The following is a 26,170-nucleotide window of genomic DNA, read 5'->3' on the forward strand; positions in this document are numbered from 1 at the left end:
AGCTCTTCTAAATGCAGGCAGACGATGCCATATCCTCCATAATATGTTGCCATCAAATACAAAAAATCAGCTTATTGGGGTCTTTTCCAGGCTTCAGAATTAAATTTGAGCCAGCCTTTCACATATCTGAAAAGCTTCACTTTCAGACTGTATATAAATACAAAAGGTAAAAGGTAAAGGACCCCCGGATGGTTAAGACCAGTCAAAGGCGACTATGGGGTTGCAACGCTCATCTCGCTTTCAGGCCAAGGGATCCGGCATTTGTCCACAGACAGCTTTCCGGGTCATGTGGCCAGCAGGACTAAACTGCTTCTGGGGCAACGGGACACCGTGACAAGTGCCAGAGCGCACGGAGTCCACCCCTTGTGTTTCTGTCCATCATTGCTCTAGGTAGGCCTCCTTAAAGCAGCTCAGAAAAGAGAAGGAAATCATTCAAAGGGCAAGTATTTGTGAATAAACCATTAGCTAATTATTCAATTTAAGTATCTGTTGCTGCACAGAACAAAGTATTGTCCTGCTGCCATGCTACAAACTGTAGAATCTGGATTGCTAGCATTGATCCAGAAGCGCCTATTTCTCCACTCACTTCCAAGGAAAAAAAGGTGTATCAATAACACCATATCAACAAAAATGTGTACCAATGCACAAAATCCATCAATGTGTACCACGAAGATTCAGGAAATACTCCAGCTCCCTTATTCGATACCTGCCATCAATATTGCAAGTTTCCAGTGGAAAGTCTTTGTTCTGTGTCTTGGTGAGATTACCTGCTATTCACAAAGAACTCTGTAGTTACAAACTGCTGCATTCATCACACGTCAATCATATGTAACTTATGTAAAATATTCAAACTTTTAACCTTCCATTATCCTCTTGCTGGTAGCTTAAGGACCTCCCGAGCCAGCTAGACCACAGATCATACAGAATTGTTACTGAGACCAGGCTAGCCACCAACAGAAGTTGGGGATTTCGTCTCACCGGTCCCACACTTTGGGACACTCTTCCAGCAGAAAATCAACAGACACCCTTATTTTTTTATTTTCAGGTGTCTCTTGATAGGCCTGTGTTTACATTTTTTGATCAGCCAGTTATTGTGTTGATAATGATTTACTATTTTGACGGTATGTTATATTCTGTTGCATATACTACTGCACACTGCCAAGTTACATTGTATGAATTGTCAGTATATAAATACTTTTATAAATAAATAAAAACCAATGAGATTTATGGGATCTGCGACAGCCACTATGCTCTTGCTTAGGAACAGCTGCTTCTGTCTCGTTGCATATAGTCTGCTTACTAGGCCAAACCACCACGGGATCAGAAACAGAATGCAAAGCCATGTAAATTGGCGTGGGGGACCTTTCTGGCTCCGCATGCCAGGTATGGACGTCAGGTAAGGTATCGGATCCTAGCCTCACAGGCCAAATTTGACAGCTGGGTGGGGCTGTCCACTGGTTAATCACCTGACAACACCATGACATCAGGTAACTTTTTAGTCCTGAAGTTAGGACCTCAAAGCAACATGAGGCACTTACAAAGAGCCTTTAAGCCACCTGAGACTTTGGTTTTAGAGCCAAAACCTGCAGGGGCACTGGTAGAGACAACGTACAACGGGTAATACAGTTTAAGCCTTATGATGGTGCATTGGCAGCTGCATCTGTAGATGTCCCAGACCTGGTGTCATATAGGGTAGGTAGGTGGGCATGCTTTGAGGGAATAGGCTTTGCAGGCCTCTGACAGGCCTGGCCCATGGTCTAGATGTTTCCCACCCCTAAAGTAAACATTTATCAGGTCAGAATCCAAGTTCACAAATGAAATATTATTAAGATTTTCACTTTAGACATTTACTGGAAATAATCTACACACTTAAAATTTAGACTTTTTTTGACAAGATATTTGGGTTTGAGCTGCCTTGCACATTTCTAAATTCTTACACTACGCATAATTCTGTTGCACTCATCATCTTAAATATTCCTATTACCAAAGCCACAAAAAAGCTGAAACGCAATAGTAGTGAAGTGTTTATTTATTTGTATTAGAAACTCCTCCCAAAACAGAGTAAATGTGCTTGCAATAAGAAAACACAAATAAATATTTTTTCAGTTCACTTCCTGCAGGAAAAAAACTATGTGTTTGCAGGCCAAAAAATCTTAGGTCACCCAGCAGTCTCCTATTGACTTATAATTCATAGACAGCAGTATAGAACTGTAGAACTGGCGGACTATGAGGGTCATCTAGCCCAATGTTTCCCAACCACGGGCCATATGGCCCCCTGGGGCCCCTAGGATGTTCCAAGGGCCCCCCAGGTGAAAATCACATAAATGGGGGTCACAGCATGAGGCTAGGGGACCACAGAGGGAAGTGAAGGGGGGGAATCATTTTTTATATTTAAAAAATCTTGATTGGCTGGCTATCCACTTGGCCAATCACAAGCAAATAAGAGAGTGGCCCACCAGGACCCAATGCTGCTTTTTGTCACATATGTTTTCTTCTTTAGTGATCCTGGTTTGTTTCCGGTGGGAGAGGGCGATCACTGAGGCTCCCATTTTGACCAGTGGAGCCTATGATGCAGAACCCCCAGGTCAGGTTAAGTGTGATGGTGGGGTTACAATGGGTAGAGCAAGCCAGAGCTGCTTGTTGCTGCCGCCACAGTGCTGGGCCCGCTGAGAGCCTAGGCCTGACTCTGCAAAGTGCAGGGTTCAATCTACCCCGTGCCTAGCCAATCAGGGTCTTCGGATGTTGCCAAGAGGCGCAGGGCCCGTCGGCAGCATCGGCCGGGTTTTGCAAGGCACGGGGTGAAATCCGCCTGAGCGCCTAGCCTAGTGGGATTGTCTGGTGCTGCTGACTTGCATCTAGTATATAACTAAGTGTCTACGCAGAAGAAAGCCACACTGAGTTCAGTGAGCCTTACTCCCAAGTAAGGGTGTGTGGGGCTATAGCGTTTTATCTAGGCAGCCAGGGCTTCTCCGGATGACAAGATATTTTTGCACCAGGTCAGTGAGGGCCACTTGCTTTTTAAACTTCTCCCATATATACAGAACTCCCAGTGCGCCTTCTGGCCTGTATCTGTAGGTTTCCCCCTCTGTGTCAAATAACTGGCGTCAAATAAGTGTTGTGTACTTTTTATAATACATTGAAGATGGATCTCCCTTGGGAGGTTCTGGACTCTCCTTATTGGAGGTTTCTAAGCAGAGATTGGATGGCCACCTGTCAGGGATGCTTTAGCTGAGTTTCCTACATTGCAGGAGGTTGCACTAGGAAGATGACCCTTGGTGTCTCTTCAAGCACTACGGTTCTGTTTTTCTGCTTCAACAATCTTTCATTATGGTCCTATAATTTTATGTAATTGTATTTTGTATAAATTATAAAAATTATTTAAAAACATGTGCTATTTAGAAACAAAACATTTAAACAGCTACCTTTATACCGTAGGTAGCTACCAGCATGAGTTTGACCAAACTGCGGGAGGCAGTGGAAGACAGGAGTGCCTGGCGTGCTCTGGTCCATGGGGTCACGAAGAGTCGGACACGACTAAACAACAACATACCGTAGGTAGGATGGGGGGCATGGGCGTATCCAGGATTTTTGTTGGGGGGCAGGCTTTTATTAGAGTGGCAGAACCTCAGATTTGTATTGATTTTTTTCTTATTGGGGGGCAGCTCCCCCCCTGCCCTCCCTTGGCTACATCCGGGGGTGGCGGCACAGGAAGGAAACAGGGTCAAAAGGTGGCCACAGTCAGAAAAAGGTTGGGAAACACTGATCTAGTCCAACCCACTCCAATGCAGAATTATTTTGTCCGACAAGGAACTCTAACCCACGATCCTGAGATTAAGTGTCTCAGGCTGATGTCTGAGCTATGAAAGGTATGATAATCATGCCACCTAAGGGCAGTATATTCTATCAACCTCAGCTGTACTCCATTTGGAGAGGGGAGATGTGACCAATGTAATTGACATGATCAATAGGCTTGGAATTCTGTATATCCAAAATTAAGTACCGAGCAATCCTCCAGTGGGCGGGGGTACAGTTGGGTAACAGCCAAGGAAAAGCTGAAAGAGCAAAGCCTGCAATCAGATACATTATTATCTAGACTTAAGCACCACTTAACACAGTGGGACTTAATTTTGGTTAAACATTGCAAACAATTGTGCTGCAATGTAGACAATGTCTTCAGAAAAAGTTTGCCTTGATACACAAACTGCTATCCTGTTTTCAAGTTCCTTAAACTGTTCTTAATCCACCTCTATGGAGGTTTTGGTTGGTTGGTTGCAAGTCACTTTGGGTTGCCTTAGGCAGGATAAAGCAACTAACAAATGTAATAAATAATAATATAATGCTATTCAGTGTGGCTTTGCATTCCAGTGCAACATAAGCATGAAAAGTCAGTTCTGCCTGCATTTCTTTAGCCTCCGTTATTTTGTGCATCTGTATATTTTGAATGAATCTGGTAAAAATAATTTAAAAGTCCCTGTAAAAAAAGGTTTTATTTTAAAGAGAAACAAAGAAGCACTTATTGTGCTCCATCACAGACAGCGGACAACACTTCCAGTTTTAAAAACAGTGCATTCAGGTCAACTAAGCACTTATCCAACAATTAATCATTTATTAAAAGAAGAGTTCCAAGAGATAAGGAGATTAGACACAAAACAGTTGCACTTTTGAAGATGTTCCCTCATCTCTCTCTCTTTTTCTTCCCCCATCCTTTTGTTCTTTGTGTGTGTGTGCTCATTTAAAACCAAACACCACCACAATGTTTACAATACAGACAATGCATGAAAACCCAACAAATGCATAGAAGAAAAATGATAGTACTTTGATAAGAAAGCCCCACTCCTCCAGCTCTCCTCAAACCCTTGCAAATTACTACAATAAAAAGCACTAAACCATTAGAAGACAAGGAATGAAGAGGTATAACATAAAGTGAGAGAATAGGAAGGAATAAACAGTGAAAAGAAAAATATTCCGTCTAATACTCCTAGAACCTTGATGTCTGTTGTGCCTGGAATTCTTTAACACATCTTTCAAAATCCATCATTATATTTGAACATTTCCATTGAGCCTTTGGCTCCAGTAGCCCTCATCATTCTCCTGAAATGAAACCTAAGGACTGTATACAAATTTGCATTTGCGCGTGTTCATCTCTTCTTATCCTTACTTCTCCTTGATGCATCCTGGTTCCTCCACCTTTTATTCTAGCCTATGTACACCTTCTGTTCTTTCCTGTTTTCTTGTATTAATCTGCATTTTTACCCGTTTATCCTGTCCTCTCTTCAATAAGCTCCTGACCATTCTATACTCACACAACAGCCTTGTAAGGTAGGTGAGGCTGAAAGAGAATAACAGACCAATGCTTCACAACTACCTAGAGATTTAAACCTTGGTCTCTTTACACCAAACCTAGTCATCTATCTGAGGTGTACACAACTAAAACCATATTGATGGCCTATTTCATTATTACTACCTCAAGGGGGCCATAGTACTATATTCACCTCAGGAAAATACATTTTTGTTCCAATTTTAAATCTGTGTTTTGTTTATAATACATTTTGGGCAAACCACCTTTTCTCTTCTACAATTTATGTAATGCAGATTTTTTTCTTCTTCAGTCTGAATCTGCACAGGTCTCCCCAATGCAATGGCCAGATGAGGGAAGCTATAGAGTCCTTCAAGGAATAGAACTGGAGAGCAGACCCTACGGACCTTGGTGAAAGAGCTGTTTTCCATTATTAAAAAGATCCAGTTGTTCAATGTAACTCCACCCAGTTTTGGCTAACTTCCCTCTTACTCCATCCCACATAATTCAGGAAAGTTCTTCCAATGTCCAGGGGAGACTTTGAGAGAGGAGGAGGAGGAAGGTTGGGTGGATATGTCTCCTCCTATTCACATTTCTCAGGATCAAAGCCAAGAAAAGGAATTCTGGCAACAAGATGCCACCTGGATAGAAATGGCTAGTAAAAGGATGGGATGTAGCTGTTGCAGCCAAAATAGCACGGTTGTAACAAAAACAATATAGGAATTGATTTACTGGAAATGAGTTTTATTTCCATTTTGGTATTGTATCATATAAAATCGCATAATGACAGCAGCATATGCATTTTAATTATGAGTTACATATGATCCATGCAAAGGGACAACAAGCTGGCTTCATAGGCGGGTGAAGGGAAGGAGGAGGTCTCTGCAACATTCTGGGGGCTGGGGTACAGAGTTCCTGCTCACATGGTCATGCAACATATTACACACCCATTAGCTAATAAAAGTTTTCATTCGTCAGTAAATTATTGCAGAGCAATACAAAATGATAGCATGTTTTAAAATAATGCTTGGACGTCCTATGGAATTAAGGGATGCGGTTACCACACCATAGAGTACAAATTTCCTACCTGTTGGTGGGATGATTCCTGGAGACATAAGACCAGGGACAGAATGCGGCATGATATGTGAATTCTCTGGAGAGGTGACACTTTGAGTCCGCTTAGGAGGCCGACCAGGTCTGGAACTGAAAGGGGGGAAACCAAACCAAAAAAAAAACAACTTTACAATTAAGCTGTTGTCTTACACATCATTTCAAAGTTGTTTCAATTGGTAACATGGACTGTAAATAAATTTGTTTCAAGGACGGTTGCTTTTGCAGTTAGATGTAATAGACTTCCATCACTAATTAGATTACATGCTGAATTCATTTTCCTCATTGAAGATCAGCCGCGCTTGATGCATAATTCATAGCCTGCACCTCGTTACCTGCTTCTTCATATTAATATCTATACACAGTTTGAATTGCCTCGTTTGCATATGCTAAAGTTCTGCATGCAGCCTTCAGCATGAAAATTATGCACTAACTTGTAATAATTATTACAGTCAGCCTGCTATTGATTTATGAGACTTTTAAAAACCAAATATGTGTAGTACTTGTAATGAATGATATTTTAAGGTTCTTCAGGAAATTAAAAGGCAATGGCTGCCTAAGGAAATGTTCTGCTTGTTTGATTTAATACTACAGTTAGCTGGGAGGTGGAATGAAAGAGTGATTCAGACCTATAGCACATTTTTCGATGATATGTTTTATTACTTCGCACTACTACCCTGATATCTAGATGATAAATGACAATACATATCTAATATGTGAAAAGGTCTTGCAATTTCTTTATTTTTTGTCACGTAAAAGATAAGTCAAGTTATCATTTAACCCTTATTCTATTTAAAGGCAAAAAAATCTTGCTTTAAATAAGGCACATTATTCAGAAAAGGCTTTGAATTGTTTGTAAGGCATCCCTGAAAAATTGCAGTCCTGGCACTTACATCTGTTCTGTGTGAATACATAGAAGGGATTGTACACATTCCCTAACTCTGAAAGCCTTTAGATTTTGATTTACTAGAATACGGTAATGAATACACAGATCCCACTATTTTGGGACCCCATTCAGAAGAAACGCTCACCACAGAAAAACGAAGGTGAGGTCACTTTCTGCTGACTGTACAGTAGACCCTTCACACAATAATACCAGATTGGAACTGCCAGTCTCATGGAAACCTAAAAGCAAGCAGCTATGTGAGAGGCTCCTCCCTGAAGACGACTGCGCTAAACTGTGGACAATCTACAAGGAAGGACTAGGGGTGTTCACTAGGCCACAGGCAGGATGAACAGCCTGCTCCTGTCATTGAATGGGATTTCACACAGTTAAAAGGCAACAAGGAGAAACATCAAAAGTGGATGTGAAAACCGTAAGGTAAAGGGACCCCTGACCATTAGGTCCAGTCGTGGCCGACTCTGGGGTTGTGGTACTCATCTCGCTTTATTGGCCGAGGGAGCCGGCGTACAGCTTCCGGGTCATGTGGCCAGCATGACTAAGCTGCTTCTGGCAAACCAGAGCAGCGCACGGAAGCGGCGTTTACCTTCCCGCCAGAGCAGTACCTATTTATCTACTTGAACTTTGACGTGCTTTCAAACTGCTAGGTTGGCAGGAGCAGGGACTGAGCAACGGGAGCTCACTCCGTCGCAGGGATTTGAACCGCCGACCTTCTGATCGGCAAGCCCTAGGCTCTGTGGTTTAACCCACAGCGCCACCCGCGTCCCGTGAAAACCATACTTGAACGTTAAAGTACAAAGGATCTGTATGCATAGCAGGGTTGTTCTTTCTACGTGAATTTACGGAGCAGTACCCAAGTATGTTAAAAAAATACCTTCTGAGGCACTTTTGAAGAGTAGGGTAGTATGGTCAGTTGTTTGAGCAAGTTGGAAGAAGGGTTTTAATGGGGGTTCTTCAGATTAAAGTCCCTATTATGGGACAAGGAAATTTTAAAGAAGCTTTTTTGCTGCCTACAAGCTCTTTTGATAAAAAAGGGAATCCCAACAGTTAAACAACAACAGCTGCTGTTATATAAAAAAATTCCATTGAACTCAAAATTCTGCTGTTGAATTTATTTAATTACATTATTGAATTTTAAAATGTTACATTACGAATTAAACTTATTTTTATTATACCATACATTTATCTTACATCACTTCAGTATTTATTTATTATGCAGTCAAATTTACTTTTAATATTGCCAGCGTTTTCAACTGCACACCATTTTTTTCATTATACCGTACTCAACAAAAAATTTCCACTGCTCCTTAAATACCTGTTCTGGTTCTCTTATTCTACTTGTTACACCCGCTAACTCTGCATATTCTAACATCTTAAGTTGCCAATCCTCCTTGCTAGGGACCTCTACACTTTCCATTTTTGGGCCAGCAAGATCTGAGCCACTGTTGTTGCATATATTTTCTGACTCCTAGGAATCTCTATCTGGGTAATTCCTAACAAAAATGCCTCTGGTTGTTGGGTTTTTGTTTTGTTTTGTTTTGTTTTTTGGAAATGTTGTTTTAAACACTTTTTTCATCTCATTATATATCATTTCCCAATATTCTTTTACAATTTTGCATGCCCACCGCACATGAAAAAATGTTCCTTCTACTTCTTTACATTTCCAACACAAATCCGATTCTGCATTATACATTTGAGCCAATCTACTCAGAGCTGAATACCATCTATGGATCATTTTCATAAAACTCAACTGTTGAATTTAATATGACACCCTACACCTTACGTTTCTAGGCCTTGTTTTTGCAAAGAAGAATTACACACACACACACACACACACACACACACACACACACACACCACAGGTAATAGTGATTTGTTAAGTCAGCTCCAAATATCAATTATGTTTATATGATGGGCATCATTTTCACTGTGGCACTTTTCTGCATGGAAGAAGTAAAGGTTAGAGTGCTGGACTTGGATGTGGGAAGCTAAATTTCAAATCCCTATTCAGCTATTCGGTGTTACCACCTCACAGGTAAGATAGAAATAACCTCACATCCTCCATCCTGTAATTCTGGCAGAGTAAGAATGTGATAAATAAATACATACCATGCAGGCACACATAAACACATACAGGACACACTAAATTCTAATTTGTTGACTGTGGATGAAATATTACCTCATCCATCTAGTTCTACTTCTTACGAGATTTTTTTTAGGGTTGACTTCAAAGCAGCAAATAATTAGAATGTACACACTGCAGAGTATTCCAAAAGATGATAATACCAGAAACGTCTTATTTATGTCCATTTCTTGATGTAAGACATATGTAACACAATGCCTGCCTTCACTGTGAGCATTAGATCATCTTTGTGTTTTCAGAAACCCACTTTTAAAAAAACTACAATCCATCCCTAATAAACGAATAACGATCAAAGTACAGGGCATTTCCTTGGAGTTTAATGACTCAAGACCTTGGGCCATTAACCTTAACTGGTCATTAATTCCCAAGTTAATGACCTGAATTGAGGTCATTATTAATATAAAGCCACAAGATTTTTGTTTGGTTGGACGTGGGGTGGGGGGTTCTTCTCTCTCACACACAAAAACCACCCTTATTTTCTAAACTTTCTGGGGCGGGGAACACATGAGAATCGAATTGTTTTTTGCTGTACTTCAAGCACTGTGCTAAATATACTCACTGTTCTTGGGCATGTTCTGTATCACCACAATGAAAATAAATGTACTGCGTTGGATCCGCATACACAATGCACTTTCTTATCCAAGAACAGCTCCTTTGCATCCTGCTTTAGAGCATTCCATGAGCAAAACTAAATCATATATGACTGATAAAAATCAATCACACAACAAGCTATTATAAATCAGGTAAGTTCCCACTCCAGGCTATAATTAGCATGACTGAAACTCCAGCAAAAGCAGCCAGGTTACAACTTGGCACCCAAAAAAACCCCACTTTTAAGGGCTTCCATAACCAGGGCACTACAGGGCTAAAGATCCTCTCCTGAATCCTCATCTAACACAAAGCTCTCAGAGGGGGACCCTCAAAACCAGATCTTAACTCTTGGGCAGGACAATATGGTAAGAAGAATGCTCCCTCAAATATCTTGGCCCTAAGCTGTCTGGGCTTTGCAAGTCATTACCAAAAGTTTGAAATCAGACAAAAAACATATTAAACCGGTATTAAATGGTTCCTATTAGATGTATTATTTATATGCCTTGCATTCCGCACTAGCTGCAAATAATAATAATAATAATAATAATAATAATAATAATAATAATAATAATATTACTTATACCCCGCCCATCTGGCTGGGTTTCCCCAGACACTCTGGGCAGCTTCCAGCAGAATATTAAAATACAATAATTCATCAAATATTAAAAGCTTCCCTAAACAGGCCTGCCTTCAGATGTCTTCTAAAAGTCAGATAGTTGTTTATTTCCTTGACATCTGGTGGGAGGGCGTTCCACAGGGCGGGTGCCCTCTGCCTGGTTCCCTGTAACTTGGCTTCTCGCAGCGAGGGAACCACCAGAAGGCCCTCGGAGCTGGACCTCAGTGTCTGGGTAGAAGGATGGGAGGTGGAGACGCTCCTTCAGGTATACTGGACCGAGGCCGTTTAGGGCTTTAAAGGTTGTCAAGAACAACACTTTGAATTGTGCCTGGAAACATACTGGGAGCCAAAGTAGGTCTTTCAGGGTTGGTGTTATGTTTTGTGCCTTCTTCAAGGGCAGCCCCAAACAGAGTGCCCTGAGATAATCCAAGCATGAAATACTGTGTCCAAGCTTTCCTTATCCAAGAACAGTCATAGTTTAGGAGCCAAAAAGAACTTCAAAATCAACAGGAGCCATTGATTAGCCTCCAGTAAGAAAGACAGATCTAGAGTACTCCCAGACAACACTCACTGAGAGGAAATGCAACCCTGTCTATGGTAGAGTGCCTATCAAATTTCCAGAGAGTGGAATCATCAAGACTCTTGTTGGCAATATGTCTGCTGGCTTTTACCCAGCCCATTACAGGTCCCAACAACAGTCCAGCACCTGCACAACCTCACCTGAACACATAACAAAGACAAATAGAGCTGAGTGTCATCAATGTACTGAAAGCACTCAGTTTCAATACCCCTGACGTTCTAACCCAATGTTCTAATCTAGTATCGGAGACAAGATGGAGCACTTCAAACTTTACCGAACAACGATTATGGGGCAAAGCAGAAGTATTCCAAAACTATATTCTGCAACTAGCCTTGCGGGTATGAGAAAAACTACCACAACCTTGCACCCAACTCTCATCTTGCAGAGGTTGTCCAGTAAGATACCATGGGGTTGATGACATCAAAAGATACTGAGAAACCCAGAAAAACTAACACGGTCCTATTGTCCCTATCTGTCTACCGGAACAGTTCTGCCTTCAGGGCAACCAAGGCTGTTTTGGTCCAAAATCCTGAGCTGGATGTACACTGGAATGAGTTTACATAATGCATTTCCTCCAAGAACATTGGAAGATGACTGGTCACCACACTTTACACAGGAAGGAGATATTAGTGACTAGATGGTAGTTCTCATACATTACCAAGTCCAGGGACATCTTCTTCAGGAAGGACCACACTACTACCTCTCTCAGAGCAGCAGGCATCACCCCCTGGACCCACCCAAAACACTCTCTCTCTCTCTCTCTCTCTCTCCCCTCTCCCTCTCCCTCTCCCTCTCCCTCTCTCTACATATAATGGCCCAGAAAGATAAATTTAACTTGACAGACAAGATATTACCATCTGTGGAACTTTTCAAAATATATAGGAATCAATGAAACACCCACACTTCAACAAAGTAGTAATAATAACAACATTAGGCAAAATTGATGGCATTTTGCATAAGCTATCTAGTCAGAGAGAATAAATATACAGTGGTACCTCAGGTTAAGTACTTAATTCATTCTGGAGGTCTGTTCTTAACCTGAAACTGTTCTTAACCTGAAGCACCACTTTAGCTAATAGGGCCTTCTGCTGCCACCGTGGCGCCAGAGCACGATTTCTGTTCTCATCCTGAAGCAAAGTTCTTAACCTGAAGCACTATTTCTGGGTTAGTGGAGTCTGTAACCTGAACCGTATGTAACCCGAGGTACCACTGTATTATATTCCCTAATATCCTCACAGTTGTTAACATATACTATGTCCTCATGTATTTCAAATTTACTGTAAGGTCTGGGGTTGGTTGGTTGGTTGGTTATTTGTTCCTGGAAGAAGAAACACTGCACCCAAAAGTTTTCGCAAGTCACTACTAAGATAACCAGTTATTTATGTCAACAGAGGCACAAATACCATATTTTTAGATAACACAGTTCACAAGCAGGACACTCTTGTTCTTCTTTTTTTAAAAAGAAATGTTTCATTTATATGACCTTCACATTTTTTCCCATATTACATCATTAAACAGAAGCAGTTGCTGTTCAGTGACCTGGCTTGTATTTGACTTTCTGCTGACAACATTGGCAAAAAAAACCCCAAAGCTTGGGGAGGGGAGGGTTTCCCTGATCTTCCCCCATTAACTGGGAAAATTGGGCTGGAGGTTTGACCTGTTTTACTTATATTAGCAATATGAAAAACACTTTATTTCATGAAGATCTACCACATGGGCTGTGTGTGTATGTTCTGAACATATTCAATGTATAGTGATATTTAAAGTATGGGATGGACTGGGACACACAGACCTAGGGTGGGTCACTGTTCTCTTGGTCCTTGTCCTGGCAGAACTTGGAAAACCAGGTCCTGCTCAGAATGCATTCTTTCTGCTGTATTAGAGAGTCAATGAGGAGCCTTCACATACCTTCACACACACACACACACACCTTCACACACACCGGGGGGGGGGGGGGGTGGCGTGCCTACAGCCTCCTGGAATGTTTTGACTATTGAAGATAGGTGTTTTCTTTTTTTGCCCACTTTAAAACCTTTAAAAAAATCTCCTTGCATTTTGCTGGTGTGGTGCTATTTTAAACATATTTTTATAAATAACCATCTTTGATAACCATACAAAAGCACTCTAGAAATGGTTTAAATAATGCTGTATAGATTTAGAGCAGGCACGTCCAACTCCCAAGAGACTGCAATCTACTCCCAGTATAAAAAAAACTGGCATTGTCATTGGAGGGAAAAGGAGTGTGGGGGGGTAGGATTGCCCAGAGTTCTTCAGCTTTTATTTGTTAACTTTCGATAAACTTTATTTAATCCCACGATCGATAAGGGTCCTGCAATCTACCAGAACAGCCGGGGATCTACCCGTAGATCGCGATATACTGGTTGGACATGCCTGATTTAGAGGGTAAAGCTATGGCAAGATCCACTGGGATGAGCAGCTTTAGGATGCTGCAGATGAATGGCTCAGCCAGCTGATTTCCATCTCAGCCAGCGTTAACTCCCCAACAACAGGGGGCAGGCAAAGTGGTATCTTGCTCATCGTGACTGAGCCAAAGCTGGCTAAGCCAAGGCTGGTGTAAGTTCCCAAAAGGGGGTATTCTGAGGTGGGACCGGATAGTGGTGGTGTAGGCCAGATCCTAAACCCACTCATGTGACCTGGCAACATGGCACAAAACTCTATATTAAAGGTTTCTCTTTTGCTGTGCAAGGTATCGGCAGAACAGCAGCTCCTCAACAGAGGTTGTATCTAGACACATCAAAGAAGCGTTTCGGTTAAACGCGTTGTAAATTTAATCAGGGAAAACAAGTAGAGAAAAACAGGACTCCACATCACCACCTGGTGCCACAATGTTATATCGCATATACAACACATATAAATCACGTTTTTCTTTACCAATCTAGCTGAGTCCAGAGTTTGGATCTGGTGTAAGTTTATTCTGACTTCATTTACAGCAGCTTGCGTTATGCCGTCTGTTCTAGAAGGTCCTCTAATCTTTAATATCAGCTTTTTTTAGGGAGCACACGGGATTGCAAGGAGAATGAGGAAATGGATAAAAATTGTGTTTTCCCCTGCTTCTTCTAGCCGTGTCCCATATTAGCTCTGTGAGAGCTAGCTGTTATTGTTTCATTGAATCCAAACAAAGAAATCCTAAAACAAAGAACTCAATAGCATTATTTGCTGCCTATGGGTAGAAAACTTTTAAGACTTGCATAGGTGAAATGCTTGTGTTTCTAAAACAGCGTAAAAGTATACATACAAAATAACTGGACTAGTTTGCTTTGATCTGTGCTCACTTTAAAAAGGATATTGTGAAAATATGTTGAGTTTTAACTGAATTCAATTATTGCGATGATTCCCTGGTTTTTGAACCACATCTTCAGAATTTAAGGTTTGTAGCAACCCAACTACCTTAAAGTTCAATGTTTAAATGTGAAGAGATGGTGACACCAGTTGCTGAAATGGCGCCAAAACAAAACACTGAAATGCTGCCTTTATGTCTCTTGCCAAAATGGAAGCAGGTATCAGTAGGTCATACCTGTTGTAAAACAGACTGTCGCTAAGTGAATTGTTACCAGAATGGCCTGATAGTGCTACTTTGACATAAACAACTGTCTTCCATCCTTTCACTTTGTTAATACAAAAATGCAAACAATTTGGGTACTAATCTTAACAGGGAAACTGGAGCACTTTTTTTCACTTGCCAAACCCAAACATATGAGACGTTATTTCACTCTGTGCTGAAGTTATATCCTTGTGCATCTTATCCTTGACTGCTACACTTGGACTGAAGGACAGTCTCAAGGTGGGTTTGTCAAAGAAGTCCTTACTGGGTGGTCTAAGCAGCCAATGATGGCATTTTGGAAAGGCCATGGGTTTTCAAGATTGCTCTGGAAAGGAGTTGAGCAATCCTGCCCACCAAAAACTATTTAAATGGTTAAATCTGCATGATTGCTTATTGGGATTATATTCGGTATCACTCTATGGGCGTTACGTGTGCCATGCCCCTTTACTATAATGTTTTAATTGACACTAACTAACTTAAAATTTGAAGCTGAGAGAGAGAGAAAGAGAGAGAGAGGGGGGGGGGAGAGGGAGGGAGGGAGGGGGAGGTGCTGTGGTCTAAACCACTAAGCCTCTTGGGCTTGCTGATCAGAAGGTCGGCGGTCCGAATCCTCGCGATGGGGTGAGCTCCCATTGTTCGGTCCCAGCTCCTGCCCACCTAGCAGTTCAAAAGCACGTCAAAGTGCAAGTAGATAAATAGGTACCACTCCAGCAGGAAGGTAAATGGCCTTTCCGTGCACTGCTCTGGTTTCGCCAGAAGTGGCTTAGTCATGCTGGCCACAAGACCCAGAAAAACTGTCTGCGGACAAACATCAGCTCCCTTGGCCAGTAAGGCGAGATGAGCGCCGCAATCCCAGAGTCGTTCGCGAGTGGACTTAACTGTCAGGGGTCCTTTACCTTTACCTTTTTTACCATAGATTTGTAGTTCCTAATAAAGAGGTCACATTTTTTTTAAAGAATGCTTTGATTTTAAGAGATTAATTGTGCCTTCAGTAAACACAACATTTTCAAAACATAAAATCTCGATTTCTGTGGTTCCTATGAAAGTTTTTTTTTTACTGACCTAGTAATAGTTTAAATACTAACAGTTTAGTAGATCAAATTAAATGAATATAAACATTTTGCTTAATGACATCAGCAGTCAACACAGAACATCTGTGTTTTACTTTAACAGTGATCAGAGAATATTCTTTTGTTTACACTAAAGATAATCACAAGGTTTATATTTCTGTGTTCAATGGGGGGGGGGGGTGAAATAAAAGACCAGATTACCTCCAAAGTCCAAAAAAGCAATATGTTTCAAATGCAGAAATTTTGTTTTGTTTTGTTCTGTAACCATGGCTAAACAATAGAAATGAACTTTCCCTGAACTTTTCTCCTTTAATGGCCTGGGTCCATGCTGACCCTCCACTGCAAGCTGGAACTTGATACTATCAACCCCACTGCTGCTGCTAAAGTAATCAGATTCAACTGAATTATACACACCCCATTGTAATACTAATTTCAGGATCTCATAAAACCTGCGCAAAGAAAAGCTTTTCTAGCTATTTACCCTCTATTGTTCAAAACAGCATGAATACACCCCAACACTATGTGGCTGTACTAATATGTTTTAGTAATTATAACACGGTTAACAATATATAACCGGAGACAAGATTTCCTCCCCACCCACACAAACCCAAAAGGCTATTGGATGAATCACTACCAACCAGATGGTTTCAGCAAGACCAGGATCACATGAGGTTGCGTGCGAATAAGGCATGTAATTAAATTATCAAGTCTTCCTTCTGAACTCTTGAAAGAGCCAGGTATAGTAATTTTACCCCCTACATTAATCTTAATATACAGCAGTGGCTTCTCCTTTCAGAAGTCCGTAGTGCACTGAAAGGCCATTTTAATGGCCAAAAAAAAAATTGTTTTAAATAAACGATTCCTTCTTAGCTTTCCACCTTAAGATAGGGATTGAGACTTAAAACTCTGAAGCTCTGGCAGTGATGTACAAACTGGGCTCACTTCCTGCCTGCCCCTACAGATGAGACTTGTGCTTTGCCATATGGAGAGAGATTGGCTCCTGGACAATACAGGTATGCAGCTGGCAGCTGATATGTTAAATGCCCCATTCCTTCCATTGCAATGTTTCCTACCTCTTCAGGCTGGAAGCAGGGAGCCAGAACAGAGGCAGAGTCAATACGAGATTGGGCTGCATGGGAGACTGGAGACAGGAACAGTCTGGGTTGCTTCATTTACACGAGTGAGAAAAGTAATTAATGGAGTTCTGATTTGTTTTTAAGAACAACGAAAAAATATCAAACCTAGTTTCACAATATTTTAAGAAATTGCCAGTGTAGGTGTTTTTATATCACACTTAAGAAACTTAAAGGTGTAACACCAAACATAATTGCTAGAAGCATGTAGTTAAAAAATAATCCACTGGATATTCATTTTAGATATGAAAAAACTATACCCAACTTTAGTTGCCTGCAGCCATGAGTGCACTATCTGGGGGTGTACATCAAATGATTTTTATTTTATTTTATTTATTACATTTATATTCTGCTCTTCCTCCCAAACTAACCCAGGGTGGCGAACAACAAGTAATAAAAACAAAAAACTTCTTTAAAACATCTTAGAAACGATGCCAATTCAGATGCAGTGGGAAAGAGCTCAACAAGGCTTGTTCAAAGAAAAAGGTCTTTAGCAGGTGGTGAGAAGGCAACAGGGAAAGGATGCCTCCAGTCCTATCCAGAAGGCCAGGATTAGTCTTGCAATGTTAATAAGTGATCCACACTCAGATCCACATCTAAGTCTTCTAAATAAAAGGTCCATCCTTTTTCAGGAGCTGATGTTTGAGCCCATGACTCAAAGATTTCCTTCCTGATTAGTCTTTGTAAATACATGCAGGGGAAGATGTCTTTTGCCTCAGTGGACGAAAATTTACATTCAATTATATTAGCATTTGCCATTTATTTATTTTTGCCAATTTATCCAGTTGGGAGCTCTTCAGTCCACTTGGGTATTTAAGCTTCCTGAAACATGGGTGTGTCATGTACCAACTTGGCTTGCTTGGTGCCAAGCCAAAATTCTATGTAATTTATAAGTATGTTTAAAGACATCTTTCTCAAAACTGGTCCATGGGATGATCTCATTTCCTTCCTTTGCCCTCTGTTCCATTCACAATGACAGTGGACCCTCGGATAACGTAACTTTCGGGTTGCGAACTCGGCAAACCTGGAAGTGCGCAGAAACACTCTGCAGCCCCGCGCATGCGCAGAAGCGGTCCTCCGGTTGCGGAATTTTCGGGATATGGCAGGGGCTCCAGAACGGATCACGTTTGTAACTGGAGGTACCACTGTACATTTGCACAATGCCACCAAGGAAGGAAGGAAGGAAGGAAGGAAGGAAAGTTCACTTCAAAAGAAAGTCACTCATTGAGAATAGTCAGTAGTAAGAGTAGTAAGCTACCCTTCGTGACCAGTCAGTTCTTATCATATAGATACAGTGATAAAGTCGCATCGGTAGTGCAGTGATAGAGGTAGGTTGTTTCAACCAACCAACCGGTATTTTGCCTCTCCTGGGTAAATGTGCAGATTGGTATAAAACTACCATTCAGATTTTGCACTTCTCTGAATATTGCTGAACAGTTCTTAACTCAAAAAATATACCCAAATGCCTTTAGAAATGTGTACATGTGTACATTTATAAATGTGTACTGTGATTTTTTTTTAAAAAAAGTAATTCACAGGTCAACCCAGATGGAATGGACTTATTGATACAAGTGAAACTGACATGAATCAGAAACAGATTGGTCCGCCTTCCCTAGTATGTGGTTGAATTCAACTCCCACTTTGCCAGGCAGCAGAGCGTGGTGGGGTGGGGAACGCTGCAAGGACAATAAGAAAGAGATGCTTGCTGCTGTTCCTTCCCAAGAGCCAGATTACATGTTTAACATGAACAGCTGCCCCTGAGTTGTGTACTGTTTGCATTCAAAAGGTAGTAACTCTCAGGATGTTCCATCATCTCACGGGAAACATGCATCCTATTAAATGTATGGGAAATGTTGGAAGCAGATTTGCGCTAATGGGTCCATGCAAAAAAGTCTACTGAATTCTTTCAGCAAGATCCATCTGATGCCTTATTATCGCTTGATCACTAATGAGAAAGGCAGTACATTACCAGCCAAATGCAAGAGGGTTGGCTTCAGCTATTAGGAGCCTGGGAAGATTGGCTTCATAACTGTGCAAACCAGTGGGAAATCTGGATTTTGGGGGGCTGGCCCGGAACAGGTCCAAGTCCAGAAAACTGTCCCAAGCTGCTGCAACCCACAAATTGAAACAATGAATAAATATGGGGTAAAATAAACTCTCTCAGTTCTAGTTCTTGGGCCACCTCTAGACATTCAGCCCAGCTCTAGGTGGCAGTAGCTAAAGGAAAGAAATAAACATGAAAAGTCATCTACTCTAAGTAAATATTTAAAGAATCGGCTGCTATTTAGACAAAAAGGAAGGAAATAGTTCTAGAATCAGTAAGCAGATTCTGAACAATTTCACTATTGTTGTCTCTTGTTTGGAGTGGAATATTAACCAATTAATATACTTTTCTGTGCCACTAAGCTGTTTTTACTTGTGAGTGCTGAGATGTATCTTACTTTGCAGTTAAAACGGAAATTGCAGCTCATCTAAAAGGCACTTAAATGAACCACAATATGAACCTCATTATGTTTCTGGGTAACCACCAATTCCTCAGCCCGAAAGACAAAATAAAAAACTCCCTCCACCTTCATTACTAAATATTCTTCCACTTAAAAGAGAATTATTGGAGAAAAATTCAGACATTGCTGCAGATGTGGGGACACCTCAGGCATTTAACTTCAAGGCAGAGCCCCAGCTTCTTGGTTTGAATGTTACCTCAGAATCGCAAAACATGGAAGTGCTTCCTCTCTCCACCTTGGCTGAGGTAATAGTGGATCTGGATAAAGCAAAAACTATTAAGGAGAGGAGAAGAATATATTTCTAGTCTCCAATAGGCAGACAAAGATACACAGAATTAATTCCCAGTGTTACAATCAACCTTAGGACAACAGGTCTGTACCCACACCAAACTTTTCACCTTTAAACATTATGAAATATACTGGCTTTTGCTACGCTGCCAACCAAATATGAAATAAAATGTTTTACACCTCTAGTTTCAAGTGACTTTGACCATTTATCCAAGTTAACATTCTGTTTATTTATTTCAACAATCCAAACACAGACAATTACTAATGGTTTGCTAAGACATCTGTTTACTTCCTAAGAATTAAAAGTTCTAAAACTGCATTCCACAATGAGTATTTACATCTTAAGAAAGAAAGAAATGAAATATATTCCAGAGCTTTGTTGCAGAAATAGACATCTTAATTGAAATAACAAAACCACAGTATAAAACCAAAGGCACCTTTGAACTACTGCTTATTCAGAAAAAAAGGTCTATGCTAAGATTTTAATGGCAAAGAACTGCACTTTGAAAAACGAGAGAGAAATTAATTAAAACCCAGTGCTAATCCCATTGCAGATATTTTTAGTTTTAGAAAGATATTTCTGGATGCTGTAAAATAACCTAAAATATTAAGTTGTCATTGCCCTTTTAAATCCTTTCAACTTGAATTCCCTAATTGTTCCCTCACTTTATCTCACTGTACCAGTAAGTAAATAAATTAACAAAATAGCTTTTATCGCACAGAATAACCTTTTAACTGAAGGATTATCTCTGGTTTATTTTTCATTTCTTGCACTGCAGATAGCAGTTCATGCCTCATTGATTAGTTTGCTGAGGTGGTGACCAGAAAAGAAAACAAGGTCTCTTAGATATTGCTAGGACCTGTAAATATTTTTGTAAAAATGCTCTATAGCTAATATAATATAATAAGGATTAGGCTGGAACTTTGGCCCAGTTCACCTTACTATCCTCTTAAGGTGATCAACCAGCGATCCTAATTACTGACCCGATCACTACAATTAATTCTTATTTAGCAGAGAGAGCCTTAGATGATGTTTAATTTTTAAAAAAACTTTCATTTATCTCTCTTTCTTCCCACTTTAGCTAAATTATCACTAGTTAGTATACAGCAAACAACCTACAAAAAAAGTAAAATAACATACTAATATCTGTATAACAAGATGGCTGGTTTTCTAATTCAGTAAATTGGATTCTCTTTTGTATCTTTGCTACCAAAATGCCTTTTCTCAATTTTTTTAATTTCATCATGTGAAACAGATTTTCCTACCACTAAGTTTGTTTGTGTACGTGCACAAGCAGATTAGATATCCCTATACGCTGCAAGTTCCCAATCAGGAACCCAAATAACAGTTTTGAATTGTTTTGAAATAGTCTAGTATTGTTTTAATGTCCTATTTAAAAATGTTTCCATCAGTTGCCTTACCTGAGAGTAAGTAACACTGAACACAGTGTTGCTTACATCTGAGAAGACATGCATAGGATTATACATTAAGATGAATTCGGGGGGGGGGGGGGAGGGCATGCTTCCAGTTAATTCCTTATTTTTGAAATGATATGAACAAGGGCTATGAAGAAGCTTGGGTGGCTACTGCTGAAAACTTGACTCAAAAATTATGCTGTAATAGAAGACAAACATTCATGGGGCAATGATGGAGGCTATGTTGAAATGCCTACAGTGTAATATTTTTTAAAAAAATATATGTTTTAAAGAAGAAGAAACAAGGGGATTTGGAAGAGAAGCACTCAGACCAAAACCCACTACATAATCCCTCACCTTGCTTTATGCAACAGACAAACCTGGTTTTCCATAAAAAATATTCCTGCTGTGAGAAACATTTTTAGTTGGTTGCGGATGACCATTCATTGCAACATTCCTTTTAAGAAATAATCATTTTGCATACCAAAGGGCACAACTCTGCTAAATTTTATATTTTGCCAACTGGATGGTGTCTGTAGCTTAGCGAAACGTGAGCCCCTGTTCCTGCTAAATTGTCCTTGATATAAAGATTATGCTCTGTTAACAGTGCATTATACAAATGCCTACATTCACTCATCTTTTAGTATCCACTTAAAAGATCAAGATCAACATAAAGGCAATAAAATGATACATAATAGCAGACACTTATGTTCTCTGTACTTTACTTATCAGTTTTAACTAAGATGACTTTATCAAAAGGTTCATTTTCATACTGAGTTTATATCAATCAGCTATCCTTTACACCTGTCAGAACGTTACTATTATTCCCAGATAAATGTGACTTATCATATAGTGGTGCGAGATAATGAAAAACTCTTATGAAAACTATTTTTTATTACTATTCCACAGCTGTTTCCTGCTATAAATGCCCTATATTGTAACAAACACTGCTAATGATATGTAACAAGGGTTGGGGGTGGGGGGAAGAAACCTGGGGGGCAAGGCGATGAGCTGGAACAAGAAAAGCAAACCAAGAACCCCAGTTGCAAACATCACACGGTCTCTAGGCTTTTAGGCCACGTGAAACGGGAAAGAGTTACGAAGGATCTGCTTCTAAAACATTTCCATGCTAAAATAAAATGTATGAAAGGGAAGTTCTAATCATTTCCTTCATCAGCTGACTGGGCAGCTCAGTTGGTTAGTGTGTGGTGCTGATAAAGCCAAGGTTGCAGGTTCGAGCCCCATATGACGACGCATATTCCCACATTGCAGGAGGTTGGACTAGATGATCCTTAGAGTCCCTTCCAAGTACAGTGGTACCTCGGGTTACATACGCTTCAGGTTACAGACTCCGCTAACCCATAGTGCTTCAGGTTAAGAACTTTGCTTCAGGCTGAGAAGAGAAATCGAGTGGCGGCAGCAGGAGGCCCCATTAGCTAAAGTGGTGCTTCAGGTTAAGAACCGTTTCAGGTTGAGAACGGACCTCCAGAATGAATTAAGTACTTAACCCGAGGTACCACTGTACGATTCTATGAAGGAGCTGGGAATTGGCTGGGGAAATACAGCAGTCTGAGCCCTTTTGCTGCCACCTCCTCTCTTGCCGCTTCCTTCTTCATGGCAACCCCTTGTCTCTCCTGCTTCTGGTACCCAGTGCAGATTTTTTTGTTTTATCACTCCCCCCCCCCCTGAAATTATTAAAAGGAGGAAAAATAAGATACTTAGAGTTGCAAGTGTTATTTTCTGGTTTATTTACTTAACACTGTGAGCAGAAGCACTTGAAAAAATTCCCCCCTAACTTTGTTCTCCTGCCCCACCTCTCCTCCTGTGCGTTCCAGGGTTTGGGTCCCAAGTTGGGGGAGCTTTTGCTTCTCTCCTTCCCTCCTCCCTCTGCTTGTTTGCTCGCCTGCCTCCTTCCCTTCCTCTCCCTGCCTGCCCACCTCGTCCAGCAGCCTGGGAGCAACGCAGCTCCCCCACTTCCCCCGACGGCTCAGGTAGGCTTGGTTGTTGCAGGCGGACAGCACACCAAATGTCACCCCCCTCAGCGATGACACCCGGAGCAGCCTGCCCCCACCTTCCTACGCCTCCGAATAGAGCTATGATGGAAGTAGAGAGCCTTGCAGGATATGAAGGTGATGCACAAGCCAACCTGAAGCCCAAGTCACATGGCTCAACACAGCTAATGACGCACATTTGAGTACATCTCTCTTATTCTAACCTCTGTTCAATACAGTGGTACCTCGGGTTACATATGCTTCAGGTTACACACTCCGCTAACCCAGAAATAGTTAAGAACTTTGCTTCAGGATAAGAACAGAAATCGTGCTCCGGCAGCACAGCGGCAGCAGAAGGCCCCATTAGCTAAAGTGGTGCTTCAGGTTAAGAACAGTTTCAGGTTCGAATTAAGTACTTAACCTGAGGCACCACTGTATTGCTAAACATCCAATGGCCACATTCTGTGGGACTTACTTACTTACTTACTTATTTAAAAACCCTCATGGCCACATTTCTAGCCTTTGTGGAATCTGGTGACAACCATCGGACGTCACTTTATGGCAACAGGAAAAGTGTAAAAATATATAGAAATTGCCTGGTGAAACCTCCCTAGGCCCTTGCCTTCAACTAGTCAATGCAGAATGAATTATGCACTATAGTGAAAATGCATATTTTATAGAAACTATTTAATTGCTGCTGCTTCTTTTTTAACAAATCACAGAATTAAACTTTTCTTCATGCAGGATTTCAGTTACCTTACAGCAGATAAACATGTATCACATTAATATGGAGCACATAAAGCCCTTACTGTATGCTAGGCTTCCCAAACATAGTGCTGGTTCTGTTTCAGGATTTCAGACCCCATCTGAACTGGCCTGAATGTACAGGCCTCTCCAAAGCAGAAGCCGAATATCAGTGGCTCTTAAGTGGTACATATGCACTACACTGAAGAGAATACTGAAAGTTCATTATGAGATGAGATTTTAATTGTATTTATTTTGAACGAACTCAACATTTTCTTTCCACACTAGGCTACTGGACATGATTATATTCTTAAGTATGTTAAGAATGGTTGCTTATTTGACACTGCTACAGAAAAACAAACAGAACATGAAGGCAAAATAGGATTATTTCAGAAAATGTATCATTGGTACATCTCTGGAACAGGCTACCATATTCCTTCTAACAAATTCTCATCATTCTATCCCTCCCCCTTTGACACAGACTAGCTTCTGTATACAGTAGGTATTCTGAGGGTCGTTTAAGTGCCAAATTACATGTATAATTACTACATGCTGATTGCACCCATGACTCAACTAATGGTTGAAACCTTTCCTCCTATCACTTATACTTATGATCTGTTTACCCTAATATACTGTAATGTAGTATAAACACTAATATAAGCCCTCATACTTGGGCAAGCTCCAAAGTAACATTTTTTGAAAGGAAACGCAAACAGAGTAATGGATTTCTGCTTCCTCCGCGTGTGTTTTTTAAAATGTTACTCCAGAAGACATCCTTTGTGTGTTTATCCCTCTGCCTGAAGTTAACAGTCATGAATAAAGCAAAATAAACTATGGGAATAAAAACAAAAATAAAATCAAGGTGCCTCGGGTGAACTTTGTCTGTCTTCAGAATGCTGAAGCATGATGTATATTCTACATTGGCCAAATTAGGAGACATAGGCTAATTCAGTTCTGAAAACAGATCGGAACCCAGATTGTAGCGGGTCTAGATAAGCCGTCTCTTCCAAGAATACCCAAAGTTGCTCCACAACTACCCTCTCCACCACCTTTGCCAAGAAAGGGTCTATAGTTCTTTCACCCCACTGGGTCTAGGACGGGGTTTTTGAAGAGTGGATTCACCACTTCCTCTTTAAAAACTGTGGGCACAACTGCGCCCATGCAAGGATGCATTTACCACGCCTTTCACCTATTCATGTCACCCCAGATAGCTTTAATAAGCCACGATGGGCAAGGATCTAGTATCCTGCCCACCTCCAAAGGCCGCATCCCCTGGAAATGATCCCAGAACACCAGGATCAACATTTCACTGGACACAATCACAGTTTCTAAATCACTGAAGAGCCGAGCAACTTTTTATCCCTTGGCTCCAACAGAAATACTCTGGCACATGTATGCTATCCTGCCTCATCAGGAACCCAGGAGATCTTAAGTTGGTGCAAGCCTTGAAAAGTGGGGGGGGGGGGCATAGCAGGGACAGGAACCAGAAACAGATATTAGGCTGGAGCCTGTGCCTACTCGGCTTGGTCACATGATCTGGAAACCCAGCTTACCTGGCAAACAGGGTGGTGTGCCTCAAACACTATTTTAAAGGCTGGTTTTCCCTTTCCCTCTCCCCCTCCCTCTCTCTTACACACACACACACACACACACACACACACACACACACCATGCATTTTTACTGCTCCTTCTTCCAATCTCAATTTTCCTGTGGAGACATGATGCATTTGGGATTTCACAGAAGCTCAGCCAAAGAGCATTACTCTAATAATATGTTTGCAGATATTATTAAAGTGCATCATGTTTTACAATCTAATTATTCCATCAGCTCATGTTTTCTTGTAGTCTGATCTAAATCCACAATTTGCTTGCATTGGCGTGTGGCATCTAACAAATTTTAGAAGTTGCAGCAATATTTCTGGGGCATGATCCAGCCAAAGTTTGGCACCTTTCTCATTTAGTTACTTCAAGAACAAAACCCGTCGTCAACAGATGAGATCCAACACACCCCAACAGCACTGAAAATAGTCAAATAGTTTTTCCACAACTCCATATTCCAGGTAGTGCATCGGTAGGCAAACTAAGGCCCAGGGGCCAGATCCGGCCCATTCACCTTCTAAATCCAGCCCGCAGACGGTCGAGTAATCGGCGTGTTTTTACATGAGTAGAATGTGTGCTTTTATTTAAAATGCATCTCTGGGTTATTTGTGGGGCATAGGAATTTG

General features: G+C 40.9%; 1 protein-coding gene and 1 long non-coding RNA gene across 12 annotated transcripts in view; one reads left to right on the plus strand and one right to left on the minus strand.

The window, feature by feature from the left end:
- The window catches only part of DACH1 (dachshund family transcription factor 1), a 354,384-nt gene that overhangs the window by 201,191 nt on the left and 127,023 nt on the right, over positions 1-26,170 (minus strand). For all 11 annotated transcript variants that reach the window (XM_083610651.1, XM_083610650.1, XM_083610659.1 and 8 more), the window contains exon 2: positions 6,384-6,499. In XM_083610651.1, the coding sequence (XP_083466777.1) occupies positions 6,384-6,499 (116 nt within the window). The remainder of the gene's footprint in view (positions 1-6,383; positions 6,500-26,170) is intronic.
- Positions 1,365-6,363, plus strand: LOC310761325. Its single transcript, XR_014547384.1, has 3 exons — positions 1,365-1,617; positions 2,501-2,589; positions 5,625-6,363. It is a non-coding gene; the product is annotated as an uncharacterized lncRNA (long non-coding RNA).

The sequence above is a fragment of the Podarcis filfolensis genome, assembly GCF_964270895.1.
Source record: "Podarcis filfolensis genome assembly, chromosome: 4".
NCBI lineage: Eukaryota > Metazoa > Chordata > Lepidosauria > Squamata > Lacertidae > Podarcis > Podarcis filfolensis.